This window comes from Mytilus edulis, chromosome 6 (genome assembly GCF_963676685.1).
Source record: "Mytilus edulis chromosome 6, xbMytEdul2.2, whole genome shotgun sequence".
Classification (NCBI taxonomy): Eukaryota; Metazoa; Mollusca; class Bivalvia; order Mytilida; family Mytilidae; genus Mytilus; species Mytilus edulis.
Window position 1 is genome coordinate 32787213 of NC_092349.1, and position 17460 is coordinate 32804672.

Genomic DNA, 17460 nt, shown 5'->3' on the forward strand with positions numbered 1-17460 from the left:
AATTTCGTGTGTACCCTTTATATCGGCACAATTGTTCAAATAATTCATTACTTCAATTTTCATATACCAACTATGTTTATGTTTTCCGTTTTACGTCCATACATGCGCAAAAGAAAACTTTAACCTTTCTACTAGATAAATAATGATATAATCAAACTTGATCGGCATGATGCGACTAAATTTAATTTGGGAAAATTCAAGTGTAAAGCTACCATATAAAAACATCTGTATTGATTATAATTATCTTTTTTCGCGCGATTTTCACAACCATTCAATTTAAACCATACCCAATCATTGTATATCTGCATCAAGTGCCATTTGCCTGAAATGGTTATACATATGTGTCAAAACACGACTGACGTTTCTGTCGTCGAAAGTACATGTACATAGTATTCGCATTCGCTCCCGTATCAAGACCTGGATTTATCTACGCCTTTTGATTGTAATTTACCCAGTAAAATACTATACGTTACACAGTGTGCAATTGTCCTTATACGAAGCCAAACCCGATATGAATTGTATTGACCCAATAAATTCTGTATTGGGACAATTGAACACTGTGTTACGAATTTATCCTGATCATTTCATATTACATATTATTATATTCAAGTTCAATATATGGACAATATCAACCAAATATATTTTAGAAAGATAATCTAAAACTGAAAATTAAAAATATTAGGACTATAAACATGATAAAGCTTCTTTTTTTTTTATTTCATTAGGTCAATGTTATAAGGGAGATAATTCCAATTGACGTTTTAAATAAGGGAGATGGTTCCTATTGACGTAAAAAAAATTGTACATAAATTTATTATAGGACTATATCAGTCAGTCAAATTGCGAGAAGCTACTTTTAATCAGGATAAATAGCTTTACCTTTGTTTGGTAATTTACGCTAAGAGAGTATAAATATGACTTTTTATTTTTTGTGTCGTATGAGTCGAGTTAAATCCAATCCCTTTTCACTTGAAAGATGAGTGTTTTTAACCTCTTAAGGCGATTTAAGTAGGAGATTAAAAAGAAAACTTCAAAGGCGTGTACACCAAGTGAGACTGTGAGCTTCTGCTCACTAACGATACCCCCTCCGAAATATTTCGATACACAGGAAGTTGTTGAGTGATGAATCTGAAAACGCATCATACGGGATACTTGACTTGTATAAACTCTGAAACTAATTTTCAGAAATCCTTGTAATGTAGTTCCTGAGATAGACGAACTGACGAATGAATGGACAACCGGATGAACGTACAGAAATACAGTGGGAAAACATGCAAGCGTATGAATGTTTCTAAGTTATTGTGGATTCAACATTCCCGACAAAACGTAATAGAAAAAAGGAAAGCATGCACCATGTGCAGTACAATGAAACTCCTACTTGGGTGATCTGGTAGGAGTGATCCGGCTAAGATTACCCTCGGTTGAACAATGGAGCTGTGATGTAAAAATTGAAATCATAACAAATAATTTTAAACTGTATGCTTTTTCCGATATCAGCGTACGATTTTCACTAGTTGCTGTCTTTATCATACTCTCAAATTTTTCATAAAAAGTTTAAATCTTTATATTTTGATTGATAGATTGTTTCACAATTACGTTGCTTTCGTTTGAAATGTTGAATAACATTGTCCTCAGGCTCAGATACAAATCAATTGTTATGAATCACAATGTCTACAGTGACTTTACGCCACAATATACAATAAACCTATTATATATATCAATATTATTTGCATCTACAGTATCTGTAATTGATTGAGAACTTGTTTTAACTTTTGATTGTCCAGTTATCTGCCTTCAGTTATAATTATTTGTTTTTAAAGTATACGTTTAATCTTTTATTGTGCGGAATGTGCTCCTTGTGGTTAAAAAAAACATCATTGGAATAACTTTATCACAGTAGAGTAGAAATAACTACTGGTCTTTACCAGGATAGAGTAACGTAACTATATAAACCCATATATTTCATACATACTGTGTGCATGATAATGTTTACTTGGTAAGTATTGGAAGCTATACAGTACAGTTATGATTTGGTTCTTTTAAAATATGTGATAATCATATTTTGTTTTCAAATTAATCTGTATTTTTTTTATCTATGCATCAAATATGTCAATAGACAGTTACAGAAAATGCCGATAAATGAGCTCGATATTCAATACATGGTGTATTACTTTCTCCGTTAATAGGCGAAACAATAGAACAAATGTAGCAGTTTCAATTCCAAACAAAAAAGTAGATATAAATATAAAATCCACCATATATAGATATAGGAAGATGTGGTGTGAGTGCCAATGAGACAACTCTCCATCCAAATAACAATTTAAAAATTAAACCATTATAGGTTAAAGTACGGCCTTCAACACGGAGCCTTGGCTCACACCGAACAACAAGCTATAAAGGGCCCCAAAATTACTAGTGTAAAACCATTCAAACGGGAAAACCAACGGTCTAATCTATATAAACAAAACGAGAAACGAGAAACACGTATATATTACATAAACAAACGACAACTACTGTACATCAGATTCCTGACTTAGGACAGGTGCAAACATTTGCAGCGGGATTAAACGTTTTAATGGGCCCAAACCTTCTCCCTTTTTCTGAAACAATAGCATAACATCACAACATATAAAACATACGATAAAATATCAATTAGCAGACTTAACTCAATCAACAAACGTATGATTACACAAAGAACGAATAAATTTGATCTGCGATATCTGAATACAAATGCACAGTTAATTAAATATTAGAGACAAACAGTCATGACCAAAAGGCTATCAAACAAATTCAAACACACTGAGAAATATTTAACCAATCAATGTTCACTTTAGAAAAAAAACGGTTTTTTATAATCTTGAAGTTTATACAAATGTTGTAAGAATAAGTGAAAAATTGAAGATATTACAAATAATCAAGGCTAGTATACAGCCAAGATCCATATAAATAAAAATATATGAATTGTTAATATTACTATTACAGCCGTAATGATTTGCCAATAATAGCTTGTGTGTCTATAACACGGGCAATATTCTGAGCCTCTGTGATCATTTTTACACAGTCTACACGGCCAGGTAAAAGCACATGATAAGTCGGTATCATTATCGACATATTTGACAATCAATAACGTAAACAAAGTACCAATGAAATATGATACAAACATGAGTATGAATATGAGATATACAACAATAACTAAAGGAAACAGTAGACATAGAATAAAGAACTTAATCTTGCAGTCGTAGTACAACGGACAGCATATTGTGTCTTCTATCTTACTGGATACGTAAGATACGAAACTACTTGATTCTTTCTGGTGAAATGATAGAACTTCACACAGTATGAAGATCTTTTGCAGTGTTGGAATATGCTTTAGGTCTGAAAAAAAGACATATTTTCACATATTTTTTATAAATAATGTAATTTTTTTTTTATACTAAAAGAAGTAAACTATGGTCAATCATTTTTTTTTAAATATATGTGTGTGTTGTATTGTTTCTATCGACAGCACTCCCGCTTATTCTATTTTCTTGAACTTGCATTAATTTCAAACTTTTATAAAATACATGTTATGTTTAACGTTGATATGATCGAAATTTTGAAAAGAATGGAAATGGTTTTATTTCTTTAAGTTCACTACCCTCACACATAAAAACCTAGAAGATGAAACGCTCATGTATGTATCTATCTTATCTCAAAGTCTCACTAAGGTCGTTATTATAAAGCAAAACAGTCACATAATCCATTAAGCGAAAATGTCCCAAGCCACGGGCTTATCTGAAATGTTTACTAGACGTCCAGCAAGGATTTCGCATAAAACATGGTCTTAGTAGCCTGTAAACTATAATGTTCCTAAACAGAACTTCTTTCGTAGGAGGTGTGCTTAAATTTATATTAGTAAACAAACGATTGCAATATTTCTTGGTGGATGTCTTTGGTAACTCTAGTTTCCTTCGACAACAGAGATACCATTCAGATAGCATTCAAATACAGACAAGGGAGTTGAGAGAACTCCAATTGATTTAACCAATGAAACCAACATGCAACTCGAAAATATCTGTATTTATTTTATTTTCATCTACGTGTATACAATGATAATTCTGTCATTCATTAACTAATGGTCAACCTTCCACTGCAATACATCGTCTAGTCTGTTGCTAAGGTAGCGGCAACCATTTATCATGAAGGGCATGGTTTATTTCATGATGTGTTTGAACTGGGTGTCCTTTCGCGCACTTTCCACCCAATAGTATCCCATATATACTCGATATGGTTCAAATCCAGGCTATGATCGGAGCAGGGAAGATGAACCGAATTCTATTGAAACAATGGATCTTCCTCCACGATGCTAATTTTCCATTATGCGAGCTCTGCACTATATTTGACACGGACAACTGTGTGTCTTTTCGTAGGCAAAGATCTCTGAAATGGTCTTATCGCACGATAACTAGTAGCGATGAGTCAATCTCGAACAGTTCTTGTAAAAGGCTCCAGTACACCCACCACTCTCTTTTTACGATTTTCCAGAGCAAATGGTATAGGGGGTCTTCGTTATATCGGAATGTCTTCAACATCGTTTATGGCCTGAATTTTATTCTCAAAACGACTTACAGTGAAATGGTGATGACTAAAAATACGTGCAGTTGTTACAGTGACATCCCTGCTTCTCTCATGCTGATAATCTGCCATCTTGTTGCAGTTAAGAGTTGTCGAGGATCCATTACAAGGTGTCAATCACATAACTTTAAAAACTTGGTCATTTAAAGTGTTGAAAACAATGAGGATAAAAACATATGTTTTGCTGTTTACAGGTACAGTAGCTGCATGTACAGATAAGAACTTGTCGAGTCGATATGTATTGATTAAACTCAGATACTTGAATAACGTTTAACTTATTATATTTTACTAAAGTATATCACAAAAAAATAAGGAGTGTGTTGTTAATTTCAATTTCAATTTGGTGTTGCAATACTTTTTTCCATATGTATGTATATATGAAGCCCAGGTGGTCGTGTAGTCTAGAAGGACTGTTGCATTGCAGGCGATTTGGTGTCACGATATCTCAGTAGCATGGGTACGAACACGGCGAGGGAAGAACAAAAAAATTACGAAAGCAAATTTACAGATTTAACATCGTTGGGTTGATGTTTAAACGACTTGTAAATATATATATATATATATATATATACAACTCGTCTAAACATCAACCCAACAATGTTAGATTTGTAAATTTGCTTTTGCATTTTTTTGGTTTTTCCCTCGCCGGGATTCGAACCCATGCTACTGTGATATCAAAACACCAAATCGTCTGCACTTCAGCCGTCCCTCTAGACCACACGACCACCTGGGCTATATATATATATAACAATAAAATAACTGTAACAATAACATCTTCATGCCTGATATATTATGTACTGTACTACGCCGCTAGATTAAAACTGACGAGGAAAGGTAACTTATGGCCAGCGAAAGATCTATTTTAGAGCCCAGATGGTCGTTCAGTGCAGGCGATTTGGTGTCACGATATCACAGTAGCATGGGTTCGAATCCTGGCGAAGGAAGAACCAAAAATTTGCGAAAGCAAATTTACATATCTAACATTAATATTGTTGGGTTGATGTTTAGTAAATAAAGGCAACAGTAGTTGACCGCTGTTCAAAACTCATAAATCCATGGACGAAAAACAAAATCGGGGTAACAAACTAAAATCGAGGGAAACGCATTAAATATAAGAGGAGAACTACGACACAACACCGAAACGCAACACACACAGAAACAGACCAAGCATCAGACAAAATACCATGAGAATAACAAAATAACATCAAAACCGAATGGTTTTTACATGAATTTGGGATAGACAAGTACCGTGCCACGTCTTATCTTAATATCTCAAAAATAAGAGAAAAACAAACGACACAACATTAAAATACAACACACACAGAAACGAACATTAATATAACAATGGCCATCTTCCTGACTTGGTACAGGACATTTTTAAAGGGGAATAAAAATGGTGGTTTGAACCTGGTTTTGTGGCATGCCAAAACTCGCACTTTAACGGTAAAGTTAAATATAGCATTGAAATGATAACATAATATTGCAGGACTACAATTCAAATAAATACATATTAGACAAAGAAAAAACATGATTGATAGATAACAAAAAGCATCAGTTTAAAATTCAATACGCCAAAAAACGCACCTCATCCACACAAGACTCGCCAGTGACGCCCAGATATAAAAGATCTACAGTGAAAAAAGTTCAAAGTTGTACAGCACTGAAGATCAAAAGTTGAAAAGTTGAAAAGTGTTTGCCAAATACTGCATTTTTCTTAATGTTCGGGATAAAAATATCATTATTATATAGAACAATTCATGCTATTGCAAACAGTAAATTTTATCAAATGAATATGAAAGAGGTTTACATAATAATACTGAAGTATTAACTAATAACAGAAAACTAAACCCGAATATATAATACTAAGTCCAACACAGAATAGACACACCCGAATCAGTCCAGGCGTCAACGCAATTAAATAAAATGACGTCACATACGATGGCCAAAAGGCACAAACGTTATGCCACATATGAATACGATAACCGAATTGTATTAACATTATGTACACAGTCATGTATCACCATCATTGATGGACATCCAATGGATACATCTGTTGTAGAGTTGTCACTGACTCAGACGTACTTATATATTCATATATATATATTTTCGTTGAAAATTTTATTAAAAACTGTTTTAGACTTCTTTTCGATCTTCTTTGCAACCTTCGAAGGAAACTCTCTGTTTTTAAATTAACAAAGATGGGGGAAGAAAACAAGAGATGCCGTTTTCGGAGTGGCGACTGTCTGTTAAATAAAAGTTCAAACCAACCAAATATGTGTGTTGTCAATAACAACACAGCTATATCAAGAAAGCTGTACCTGTATTGATTATTCATACTTCTTTGATATATTCCTTAACATAGACTATTGCAATGTTAAAAGCCTCCGTTTTTTATTTCGTCTTTAAAATCGGTGCAAATTACACAGAGCACTCGTGTTGCCTTGTCCAGTGAGATTTTTTTTAACAACAATAACAACACAAAAAAAGCGTTGCCTAGTCATATATTTTAGAATATTAAAAAGACATTATATATAGACGAATTCTTTTTTTTTTCCAGCGTCATAGAAAAACTTCCTTCCTTCACACTTAATACACTTCAATTTGTAAGAGTGCATCCCTTTATTACTTTTTTAAAAAATGTATTCGACTGAAAAAGAACGTTTAATTATCGATACGCAGAAAGAATTACCCTTTACTAGTATTGACCAAAAAATAAAAAAGGTAATTTAAGAGCTAAAACAATTCAAATCTTTAACTGTTCATTTCTGTGAATATTAATTCCAATATCACCTGGCTTTTTAATGTATGAGTTTATGGGTTTCTGATAACAATGGATAAGAAGTTATCGTCCAAATTGATTAGGACTCACTTGACGCATATTGTCCTTTCCATTCACACTTTACCATGGTGCAGATTGAATAATTTGAATGTTTTGGTAGTCTATTAGTTTGTAAGTGTTTAATTAGTTATTATGTGTAAACTATTGTTTGTTTCTTACATAATTGTGAACTGTATTTGTCTTCTGCCGGCAACTAATTGTTGTGATTTTTGATATTTGGTAGATAGATTTCACATGAGCAATGATACCTTTTCTAATATATTACCATATGTTTTTATTTTGCCATTAATACATGTATTGATAAACCACTAATATTTTTAGTATTTTGTCGTCAATATACTTAGGTATCTACGTTCATATCCGTATATATGGATATTTTAACACCCTGAAGTACCCCAGTACACCTTGATGTGTAGCAGGGTACTGAAGGGTGTTAAAATAATCATATCTACGGATATGAACGTATATGACGAATTTACCCCCAGTCTTATTCCGAATCGGGCGATTTTTTTTGGAAATTCGGGTACAAATTGTAACGTAGAAACAACGTTTTTTTCATTATCTAAAAAAGTTTTATTGAAATTTGGAAAAATTACATATTTTTACGGGGTGTAGGGTACCTTTGGTAGAACGGTGTAGGGTACTACCTTTGGTAAAACGGTGTAGGGTACTACCTTTGTTAGAACCCTACCGGTAGTCAAATATAAGACGTTTTTTGTACGGAAACCGAGAAACTGGATTGGGCGCTCAATATTGTGAGAGTTACGTCATAGATGCTTGGACGTGGACGTGGGTCATTTGCATAGCTAGGTCAGTAGTTCCATTCCTTGAAAATGTGGCAGTCAAGTGATGCATTTAATGAAATGAATGTAAATGATCGGCGTAATAGGACAAAATCGTTAATGAATTAAATATTCAATTACAAACATCATGGATGATCTACGGAGTTCAATATTTCACAAGGAGCAATCATGGAACTAAGAAAAACTTGCGTGAAGTTCTCCGGGATAATGGTTAGCAACGTCGGGGGATATGGGTTAGCAACATACAGGTGCTATGGGTTTTGTAACGACGTGCGTTAACCAATCAAAATCCTAGATATATACTAAGCCGGGGATACGTTATTAATACAATAATAAATGCCTATGCGTTCTTTTTTTCACATGAAGCACATTGGTAGAATTTTTTTGGTCATTTTGTTTCTCTACTAGTCGACATGTATGTTTTAAAGGTATTGGAATTATTCTGAATAAGGGTCTTTCGTTATATGGATCTTAGCTTTACGTTCTTGGTCATTTGTTGGTGTTTTTTGTCTTCCGTCGTTTCCGGCATACATGTTTTGATCACACTTGTGTTTTGTTTTAGCTTTGTTGTTTTGCTTCAATCTGTCAGAAAAAAAGGTAACACGTTACCTTTGACACATGTAATCGAATTATAAAAAAAAATAATACATCTTTCAAAACTCCATTCTGAATAAATCAGGTATATGTCGTCAAACATTAGTGTAAGTATCCATTTTACAGTGGGTCTTCCAAATATGCTTTATGTCTAGATCTGACCATGAACATTGATATATGATCAGAGGCAACGGAAACAACAATGTATTGCTCGACACGCCAAATACTTGTCTTGTATTGGCTTTAATTTTGATAAAGCAATTGTTTAAATGACTATTTTATTTTAAACATTAAAACTTCATTATGATTTGACGTTATACTGACATTTATATGTGTGTGTGTAGATAATGTTATCATTATCATTATTTGAGCTTTCACAAAAAAAAATTGAAAGATATAAAGATTTAAATAAAATGACTACGTTCGAACTTTCATGGGCTTGAGATTGGATCTTGTCATATCTCAGTGGTTTAGAGTTCGGTATTTTGATATTTTTCTTTTTACAGAAACGGTAAAAAAAGCGCAGATAGATTAATAAAAACCCGGTGCAAGAAATTTACTTGTGTAAACATTTTTATATCTACCATACGTAACCATTAATTTTCTTTTTTTTTCAAAATCATTGTTTTGTTTGCTGATTCTCGCTTATGATTAAATGTCAGATATACTTACAAGTTATAGTGTACCAGATGTGTCCAGGTGAAGAGGGTGACTTTGTCATCTTAGCTATTAATTCCTTATCAGCCTTCTGTGTAAACTTTAAAAATTAATGAGCAAATGAAAGTATGTGTCTAGTCTTACATATAAACAGGCGAACTCTGTTTGTATAAATACAGTTGTATACTTCATGAAGAATATCAATTTCATATGTGGTGTGATATGCATGGTATATTATATCGGAGCTCGTACAAAATATATAAGGGTTCTAGGACTATTAAGAAATATTTTTCCTCACATGTATATGTCTTTATTCGTCATATTGGAACTTGGTAATCTCAAAAACAAGTTTCTTAAAAATTTAAGAAATATTAATGTGAAAAAGATTTAATTTACCTTGATACTGTAGTCGTTGGTGTTTTTCTCTTGTCTTGCATAAAAAAGGATCTTCTGATTGGCTGCAAGAATATCATAGTCTGCAGACCATTTGAAATATCTAGATGATGACAAAAAATCAGGAACAAAAGAAATAGAATAAATAATAAGTACATGTAACTATACAGCATACTATGAAAAGGTTATATATCAGGTAGATTATGCAAAATTATTTTAACTAATCTATATATCTCTTGGAAAAAATACTCGATTGCTTGTCAAAACGTAAACTTAATATGTTAACTGTCTCATGTATCTGCAGGACAATTGTATTGTAGGATTTGTTTTAGTTTAGGTCCAGACAGCATTTCAATAATTACAAAGTAAATGTATTTTTTACAATCAGTCTCAAAATCATAAATGTTTGCAATTAGATAGCTTTCACATTAACGGGATGTTGGATATTTTCGTACATATCCATTTCGCAACCCATCGTGTACATACAACGTTATGTTTTAATAATGTTTTTTTATGCTTTTGATATCTAATGGACCCCGTTGTAATTTCCTTATTTTATGTCAAGTAGATAAATGAATACAGTTATCAAAGGTACCAGGATTATAATTTAGTACGCCAGACGCGCGTTTCGTCTACATAAAACTCATCAGTGACGATCATATCAAAATAGTTATAAACCAAAAAAAAAAAAAAGTTGAAAAGTATTTAGGATCCCAAATTCCAAAATGTTGTGCCAAATACGGTTAAGGTAATCTATGCATGGGATATGAAAATCCTTAGTTTTTCGAAAATTTCAGTTTTGTAAACAGGAAATTTATAAAAATGACCACATAATTGATATTCAGGTCAACACTGAAGTGCTGACTACTGGGCTGGTGATACTTCCGGGTACAAAACGTCCACCAGCAGAGGTATCGACCCAGTGTTGTTCCTGTTCATCTTTTTGTAGAGTTGTAATGAATCATTTTGTATTGATTTAATTTCATAAATTTTAATACTAAAATAGAACATACCTTTCTTTTACGGTTCCTAGAAGAAATCCAGTAGGACTGTAAATATTCAAAGCCTTCCTGAGGCATTTTCGTTTGAAATATACACCTTCTAGTAATATTTTGTCTTTATCATCCATAATGATAAGATTCCTAGACTGATGTTTATCTGAGTAATTTATATGTACATGTAACAATATAGTATATAGAAAAATCAAAATTACATCATTCTTTAAAAAAAAGTTCATGACAACTGATACACTTTTGTGTGTGTATGTTGAATGTGTTTCTGGAATTATGCAACGACATCAAACCTTGGGCGTGTTGAATCGCCTTTGAAATCATGTAAACAGGATTTTTATAGTTGAAATTTCGATCAATATTCTTTAGTTATGCTTTTGATTACGAATAATGGTCTTCTTGTACTTTTATGTTTATTGTTTTTTTAAATACATTTTTGTGTAACCATGTGTATGTATGTTACAAAGTAACAGATTTCTCAAAATATATATATTAGACTCAAATTGACGTCCGGTCTTTAATCGACGTCTGTTCTCTAATAGATGTCCGTTCCTCAATTCGACGTCGATTTTCTCAAATAAATGACATGCATGTAAATCTAAGTCAGTTAGAAAGCAACCACACGACAAAGAAAACAACTTAAAGAAGAATTATTCAGTCTTCAACAATAGACAAACAAAGGAGAATTACTTTTACGAGTATTATAGTTCGGAATCTTTAAGATATGTTTCAACATATTTCTGAGTTGTACACCTGTTGTGAAACATATTAGCAAAAAATTGACATTATTTTTTTATTTTGTTATTTGAATTGCTTAAACTATTCATGTCCTGGCCTTTAATAGCCTTTGCGGTATGTTTGTTTTTCATTTTTGAAAGCAAAACGATTGCCTATAATTGTTCCAATTCACTTTTTATGAACCCTTTTGGAGTGATGTCCAATTGGAAATAATAACACATCTCCTTATTTTCATGTAATCTTTAAAATTTAAAAAATGTTAAATAAGTAAAAGAGAAATACTTGTTACATACCTTCAAATATTGGTATAATCCTTGCTATTTTTCTATCGTCAACAATTGTATCACTAATTTTATATGCCCCTTCAAATCAAGTTTTTGAAACAATAAAAAAGTAAACGAATTAGCTAACATACAATGTGTACAAGAATGAACAAGACGGAACAATATTATAGATAGTCGTATATCCCAAACATCAAAAGACGCAAGCAACAAACACTTAACATTAAAGTTGTCTGGTTATGCTTTTACAGTTAAATAACTTCTCTCAAATCCTTGTCCAACAAGAACATGAAGAAATGATCCCCGAGTTTCTATAAGCGTATACGAATATAAGGTAAATTATCATTGTGTGTATACCTACAACGTATGTATTAAGATTATCACGCTAAAAATATTTTGTTTATCAATAGGAATCAAATATAATAACACAAGTGTTTATAACGGACTACATTGACGCTAATACATTGTATAAATGAGTTCGTTAGTTTTGAATATTATAGTTTTATAGTACCGGCTCTTTGTGTATGAAATGTATTGCAGATATATAGCGAAGTCGTCAAGAAACTGTTTACCTATTGTATATGTTGAATTGTTTCAAACGAATTCAATTTTAATATAAGCAATCAGAAAGTAAATTGATTATACAAACCTGTTGACTTTATGCGGCCATTACGTAGCACTGAAAGCATTTAACACATCCTTAAACAATTTTCAACATGTTACTCATTTTTAAACAATTTTTATGGTCCTTCAACTTAAATTTCTCAATTGTATTAATACTACTGAAATATGAACAGCTGATGAAGATATGAAGATAATGACATATAAAATGGAATGTTAATAATTTTGCAATGTGTTTTAGATGAAACATGTCTTGATTAAATAACACTCAAACATTTTTATTAACATATTCCAATCTTAATAAAAAGAAACACATATTGATAAACATAGTTGGGGGAAAATTAAGCTAAATATCAATAAACCAATAAATATTCCTATGTTTGGCATTGTTTTATTTGTATCAAAAAAAGTTTGAGCACATTTGAGACGGTATATAAGTCTAATGTTCTTGAATACTAGAAGTCTGTTTTATTGCTCACAGATTCAATTTGAAGATAAAGAATTGAAATTTTAAAAAAATTGAAAAATCAATATATCAACAAATCAACTATTCGTGCCAAAATAGAATTTGAAAATAATTGGCGACTTTGTCAAGTTTTTACAAAAATTTAATTTCACTCCAACATAAAAAATAAAATTAACAGCATGCATGTGTTGTATTCCCCAACTTACTTTTAATAGGAACATCTGGCATTTAATATCAAAATCAAAAATCAGAAAGGAGGGAAAACAAGTAAATGACCGGCCAGGCGAAAGTGAATTACTTCGATTTACCCATTTTATCAGTTATGTGTTCACACATTGTATACGTTCATATAGAAGTAGGCCTTGAAAATTTCAATGATATGTCAATGGAAATATTATTAGGATAAGTAACTTAAGACCAACACATGGAAAATATATCCTATGATGTTGTCTTTATGTGTTGCAGTACACGCATTCATATCTATTGTTTTGTAATGTTACTTTGTTAAGTTAGTTGTTTATAGTTTTATTGTTGAATATTGCTATATTTTGAATAAACCCTGAATGTGCAAATGAAGTTTAAGCTGGTGATGCCTTTTATTTTTCTTTTTGATATTGTCTTGTGTGGATGCTTTATGCTCTCGTTACGATATATTTGTATTTGGTTCATTAAACAAAGACGCAAATCATATTACGATAATTTGTAAAATAATATTATTTTGATTGTCTAACTAAGGTACTTGGAAACTATATCAACACATGGAATCCAAATGTATATCGCTATGTTATTCAATACAAAGGAGTCATTTTATTTTTGACAATCGAAATTTTGTATATGGTGTATCACTATAAATACAAAAGAACGAAGGAAATGAACATTGAAAAATATCATCTTGCATTTTGTTCAATAACAGATGCGTTGTATAAACATGTAAATACTATTATCTTCCTATTTTCTACCTCAGGCATATATCACCTTAGCTGTATTTGGCAAAACTTTTAGGAATTTTGGTTCTCAATGCTCTTTAACTTCGTACTTTATTTGGCCTTTTTAACTTTTTTTTTATTCGAGAGTCACTGATGAGTCTTTTGTAGACAAAACGCGCGTCTGGCGTATATACTAAATTTAGTCCTGGTATTTTCAAAAACTTGGATTTTCTTATCCAATAAGGACTCAGACTTAGTTTTTTTTTTATCTGTTGATACTTTGTGGGAAGATATGTTCCAATGAACATTACTTTATCTCTTTATTACGCCTTAGCTTTAAAGGGGCACTAGCTGCCAAATTAATTGTCACCGATTTGACTCAAATTTTCATATTTGATTTATAACAATGTAAATGATTTATCAAAACTATCAAAAGTCAAGAATAAACAGTTTACAGAGCATAAGGTAGATAATATATAGTCTCGTTTCGTGTGTATTTAGTCCAGACGCCATATAATTAACTATCGATTTGACCTCAGATGACCATATGAGTCTAAGATTCTGAAGTTCTGAATGTAATGACGACATTTTTTGTTCTTATTGACATCACTATTTGCCTCAAAACAGTTTTAGCACTTGTTTCTTATTAATAGGACATATCTGTCATTTATCAATAAGGTTCAGCATGGATGCTTTATGTCCTTGTATCCGTAAAAAATAAAATAAAAATCAGCAAACTTGGAAACCGAATTTTCGCTGTATATTAGAAGATTGATGGTCCCATACATGTAGGAATATATGGTAATATACTATCATGGATTTTGAGAATTCGTATGAAGTTAGATTCGCATGACAGGTTAATCAGATATAGCTTACCCTGTATAAACATCTTTTCCCTAACCATCTAACGATTTGAATTTCATGCGTTTCACTCAGTTTTTTTAATCGATTATAAAATTTGAACATCAGGAACATTTTGCTGTTTGAATATATACAGATTTATACAACTTTTCAAATCGTACACCTTTACTACGATTAACGATTGTCAAAAATAAAATGATTCCTTTGTATTGAATAATATAGCGATATACATTTGGATTCCATGTGTTGATATAGTTTCCAAGTACCTAAGTTAGACAATCTATTTACCGGATTTGTAATCACATAAGCAACACGACGGGTGCCGCATGTGGAGCTTGATCTGCTTACCCTTCCAGAGCAACTGAAATCACCCCTAGTTTTTGGTGGGGTTCGTGTTGTTTATTCTTTAGTTTTCTATGTTGTGTCATGTGTACTATTGTTTTTCTGTTTGTCTTTTTCATTTTTAGACATGGCGTTGTCAGTTTGTTTTAGATTTACGAGTTTGACTGTCCCTTTGGTATCTTTCGTCCCTCTTTCATTTACATACAACCTTTCAAAATGATCAATTGGTTATTTAGCTGGAAATAATATCTTTCTTAAACTGCATTGAACCTACGTTCTTGTTCAAGTATGATAGTGTCCGCTTCGTCAAGGAAACTGATATTCTTGTTGTGCAATCTTGGCATCTTGTATTCCTAAGAAAAAAACTCTAGCAAAGAATTTTAAAACTTCGGAAGGAAAATACAATACTATTTCTAAAAAAATCAACCTGTAATCTCTAACAAAAAATAGAATCAGGAAAACAATAGTAATTGACCTCTTCACCTTTAAAACTTATACTCTCTCATTAGCTCTATTAAAAGTAAACCTTCACGGTTGTCACATGTGGAGCAAAATTTGCTTACAATTCCGGAGAACATCAGATCACACCTAGTTTTGGTAGGGTTTGCGTTGCTTAGTTTTTAATTTTTACATATTGTGTCATGTGTACTATTATTTGTCTGTTTGTCTTTTTCGTTTTTAGCAATGGTGTGGTCAGTTTATTTGTAATTTATGAGTTTGACTATCCCTGTGGTAAATTTTGCTCCTGTTTTGCTAGTGAAAAGTAATGATCAATGTAGGCACACCCACACTATCATAACAACAACTTGCTATCTATTGTTCCTTATTAAAGATTTTTATCAATACATCGCTTAAAATTGCAATAAAATATACAATGAAACATTTCATATCTTCGTAAATTTTATGGACGCCATCATGAGTTCGTTGACCACTATGGAATAACCGTTTCACAAATGATATCGGATATGTTCCTTACGTCGTAACTTCAATCCCCTTCCTTTTAATGATTGTGACCTACCGAATCAGACCATTTACCGCATTTGTTTTAACACAAGCTACACGAAGGGTGCCACATGTGGAACAGGATATGTTTACCTTTCCGGAGCACCTTGTTGTTATTTCTTTTGTTTTCTATGTTGTGTCATGTGAACTATTGTTTGTCTGATTGTCCTTTTCATTTATAGCCATGGCATTGTCAGTTTATTTTCGGCACATAATTGAATATTAATAAATGAAAACATTGTATATGATGTGAGTTGCATTGTATTGAATAGTGTTACCTATAAGATTATTTGTTACATTCACCAAGGTCGTTTCAAAAGGGAAATTATCCTTAATGTATCCCTTCTTTTTTTTCAAAGTCTTTCTTTGAAAACAAAAATTTCATTGTATTTATTCTGGTCACAGTTTAAAGTCGTTGTGGATTTTGTTCTAATTATCATACATATTTATTTCTTGATACTCATGATACGAATACAGGAAGTATAAGTCATGTCCAGCCAAGCAAAACATATATATCTAAATTGTTAAGTCACTGTCCTGGCTTACTCCAGACTGACCAAAATGTTTGGAACTTGATAAATTTGATATTCTGTTTGATTTATTTTGAAAGGTTGGCATCTCAAACTTTTTAATTTCTTATGAATGCGGAAGCGATATAGATGTTCTTTTATTTATTCGTGATATAATTTCTACTACATATATAGCACAGCATATTGGTTTTGTTAACGGTACACCATACATTATTCTTCGGATTTTTACAGAAATTTTATACAAAAGGGAGCAAGAATAAGGTTTTCAGTTCACCAATGACCAAAGAGTATGATTTTAGTATATATGGTTGTTCATCTTCAAACAATGTAAGGGAATATTTCTGAACGTGCATTGTTGTCGACCAATTTAGCTCCACATCAATGTTCCCTTATCAAAGAATCTTACAAATGTGTCTTAAAAATGCACTGTTAATAAGCAATTGAATGTCCAAGTTACCGGGGGACAGGTCAAATCATTTGATAATTAATTTCATTTCTTTCATTTATTTTTTTGAAATATTACGAAATGTATACTGAAAAATACCATAATTTACTTACCAGTACTGATAAAATAGAATAGTCGTAATAATCATAAGGTGTGTTGCAGAACGGAATATTTAAATCATACTAATGTTTTTGTATTGTAACGGTCTTTTGTAAATTGAAATCCATTCATCTATTCAATTGATCAGAAGCAGTATTGATCACTCGTTTATCTATTTGTTGCCAATGTACACCTATTGTTTAAAATTCGGTGATTTGTATTTATGGTATGGTGTGTGA

At 31.9% G+C, this 17460-nt stretch overlaps 1 protein-coding gene across 1 annotated transcript; it reads right to left on the minus strand.

The window, feature by feature from the left end:
- Positions 1 to 2230: 2230 nt before the first annotated feature.
- LOC139527527 (uncharacterized) lies at positions 2231 to 17249 on the minus strand. The gene is made up of 7 exons (XM_071323032.1): positions 15420 to 17249; positions 12579 to 12608; positions 11942 to 12010; positions 10914 to 11058; positions 9904 to 10003; positions 9523 to 9607; positions 2231 to 3375 (listed from the first exon to the last, which is right to left on the minus strand). Exons 1-7 carry the CDS (start codon positions 15487 to 15489, stop codon positions 2921 to 2923), a joined length of 954 nt encoding a protein of 317 aa, XP_071179133.1. The 5' UTR covers positions 15490 to 17249; the 3' UTR covers positions 2231 to 2920.
- Between the last annotated feature and the right edge of the window lie 211 nt (positions 17250 to 17460).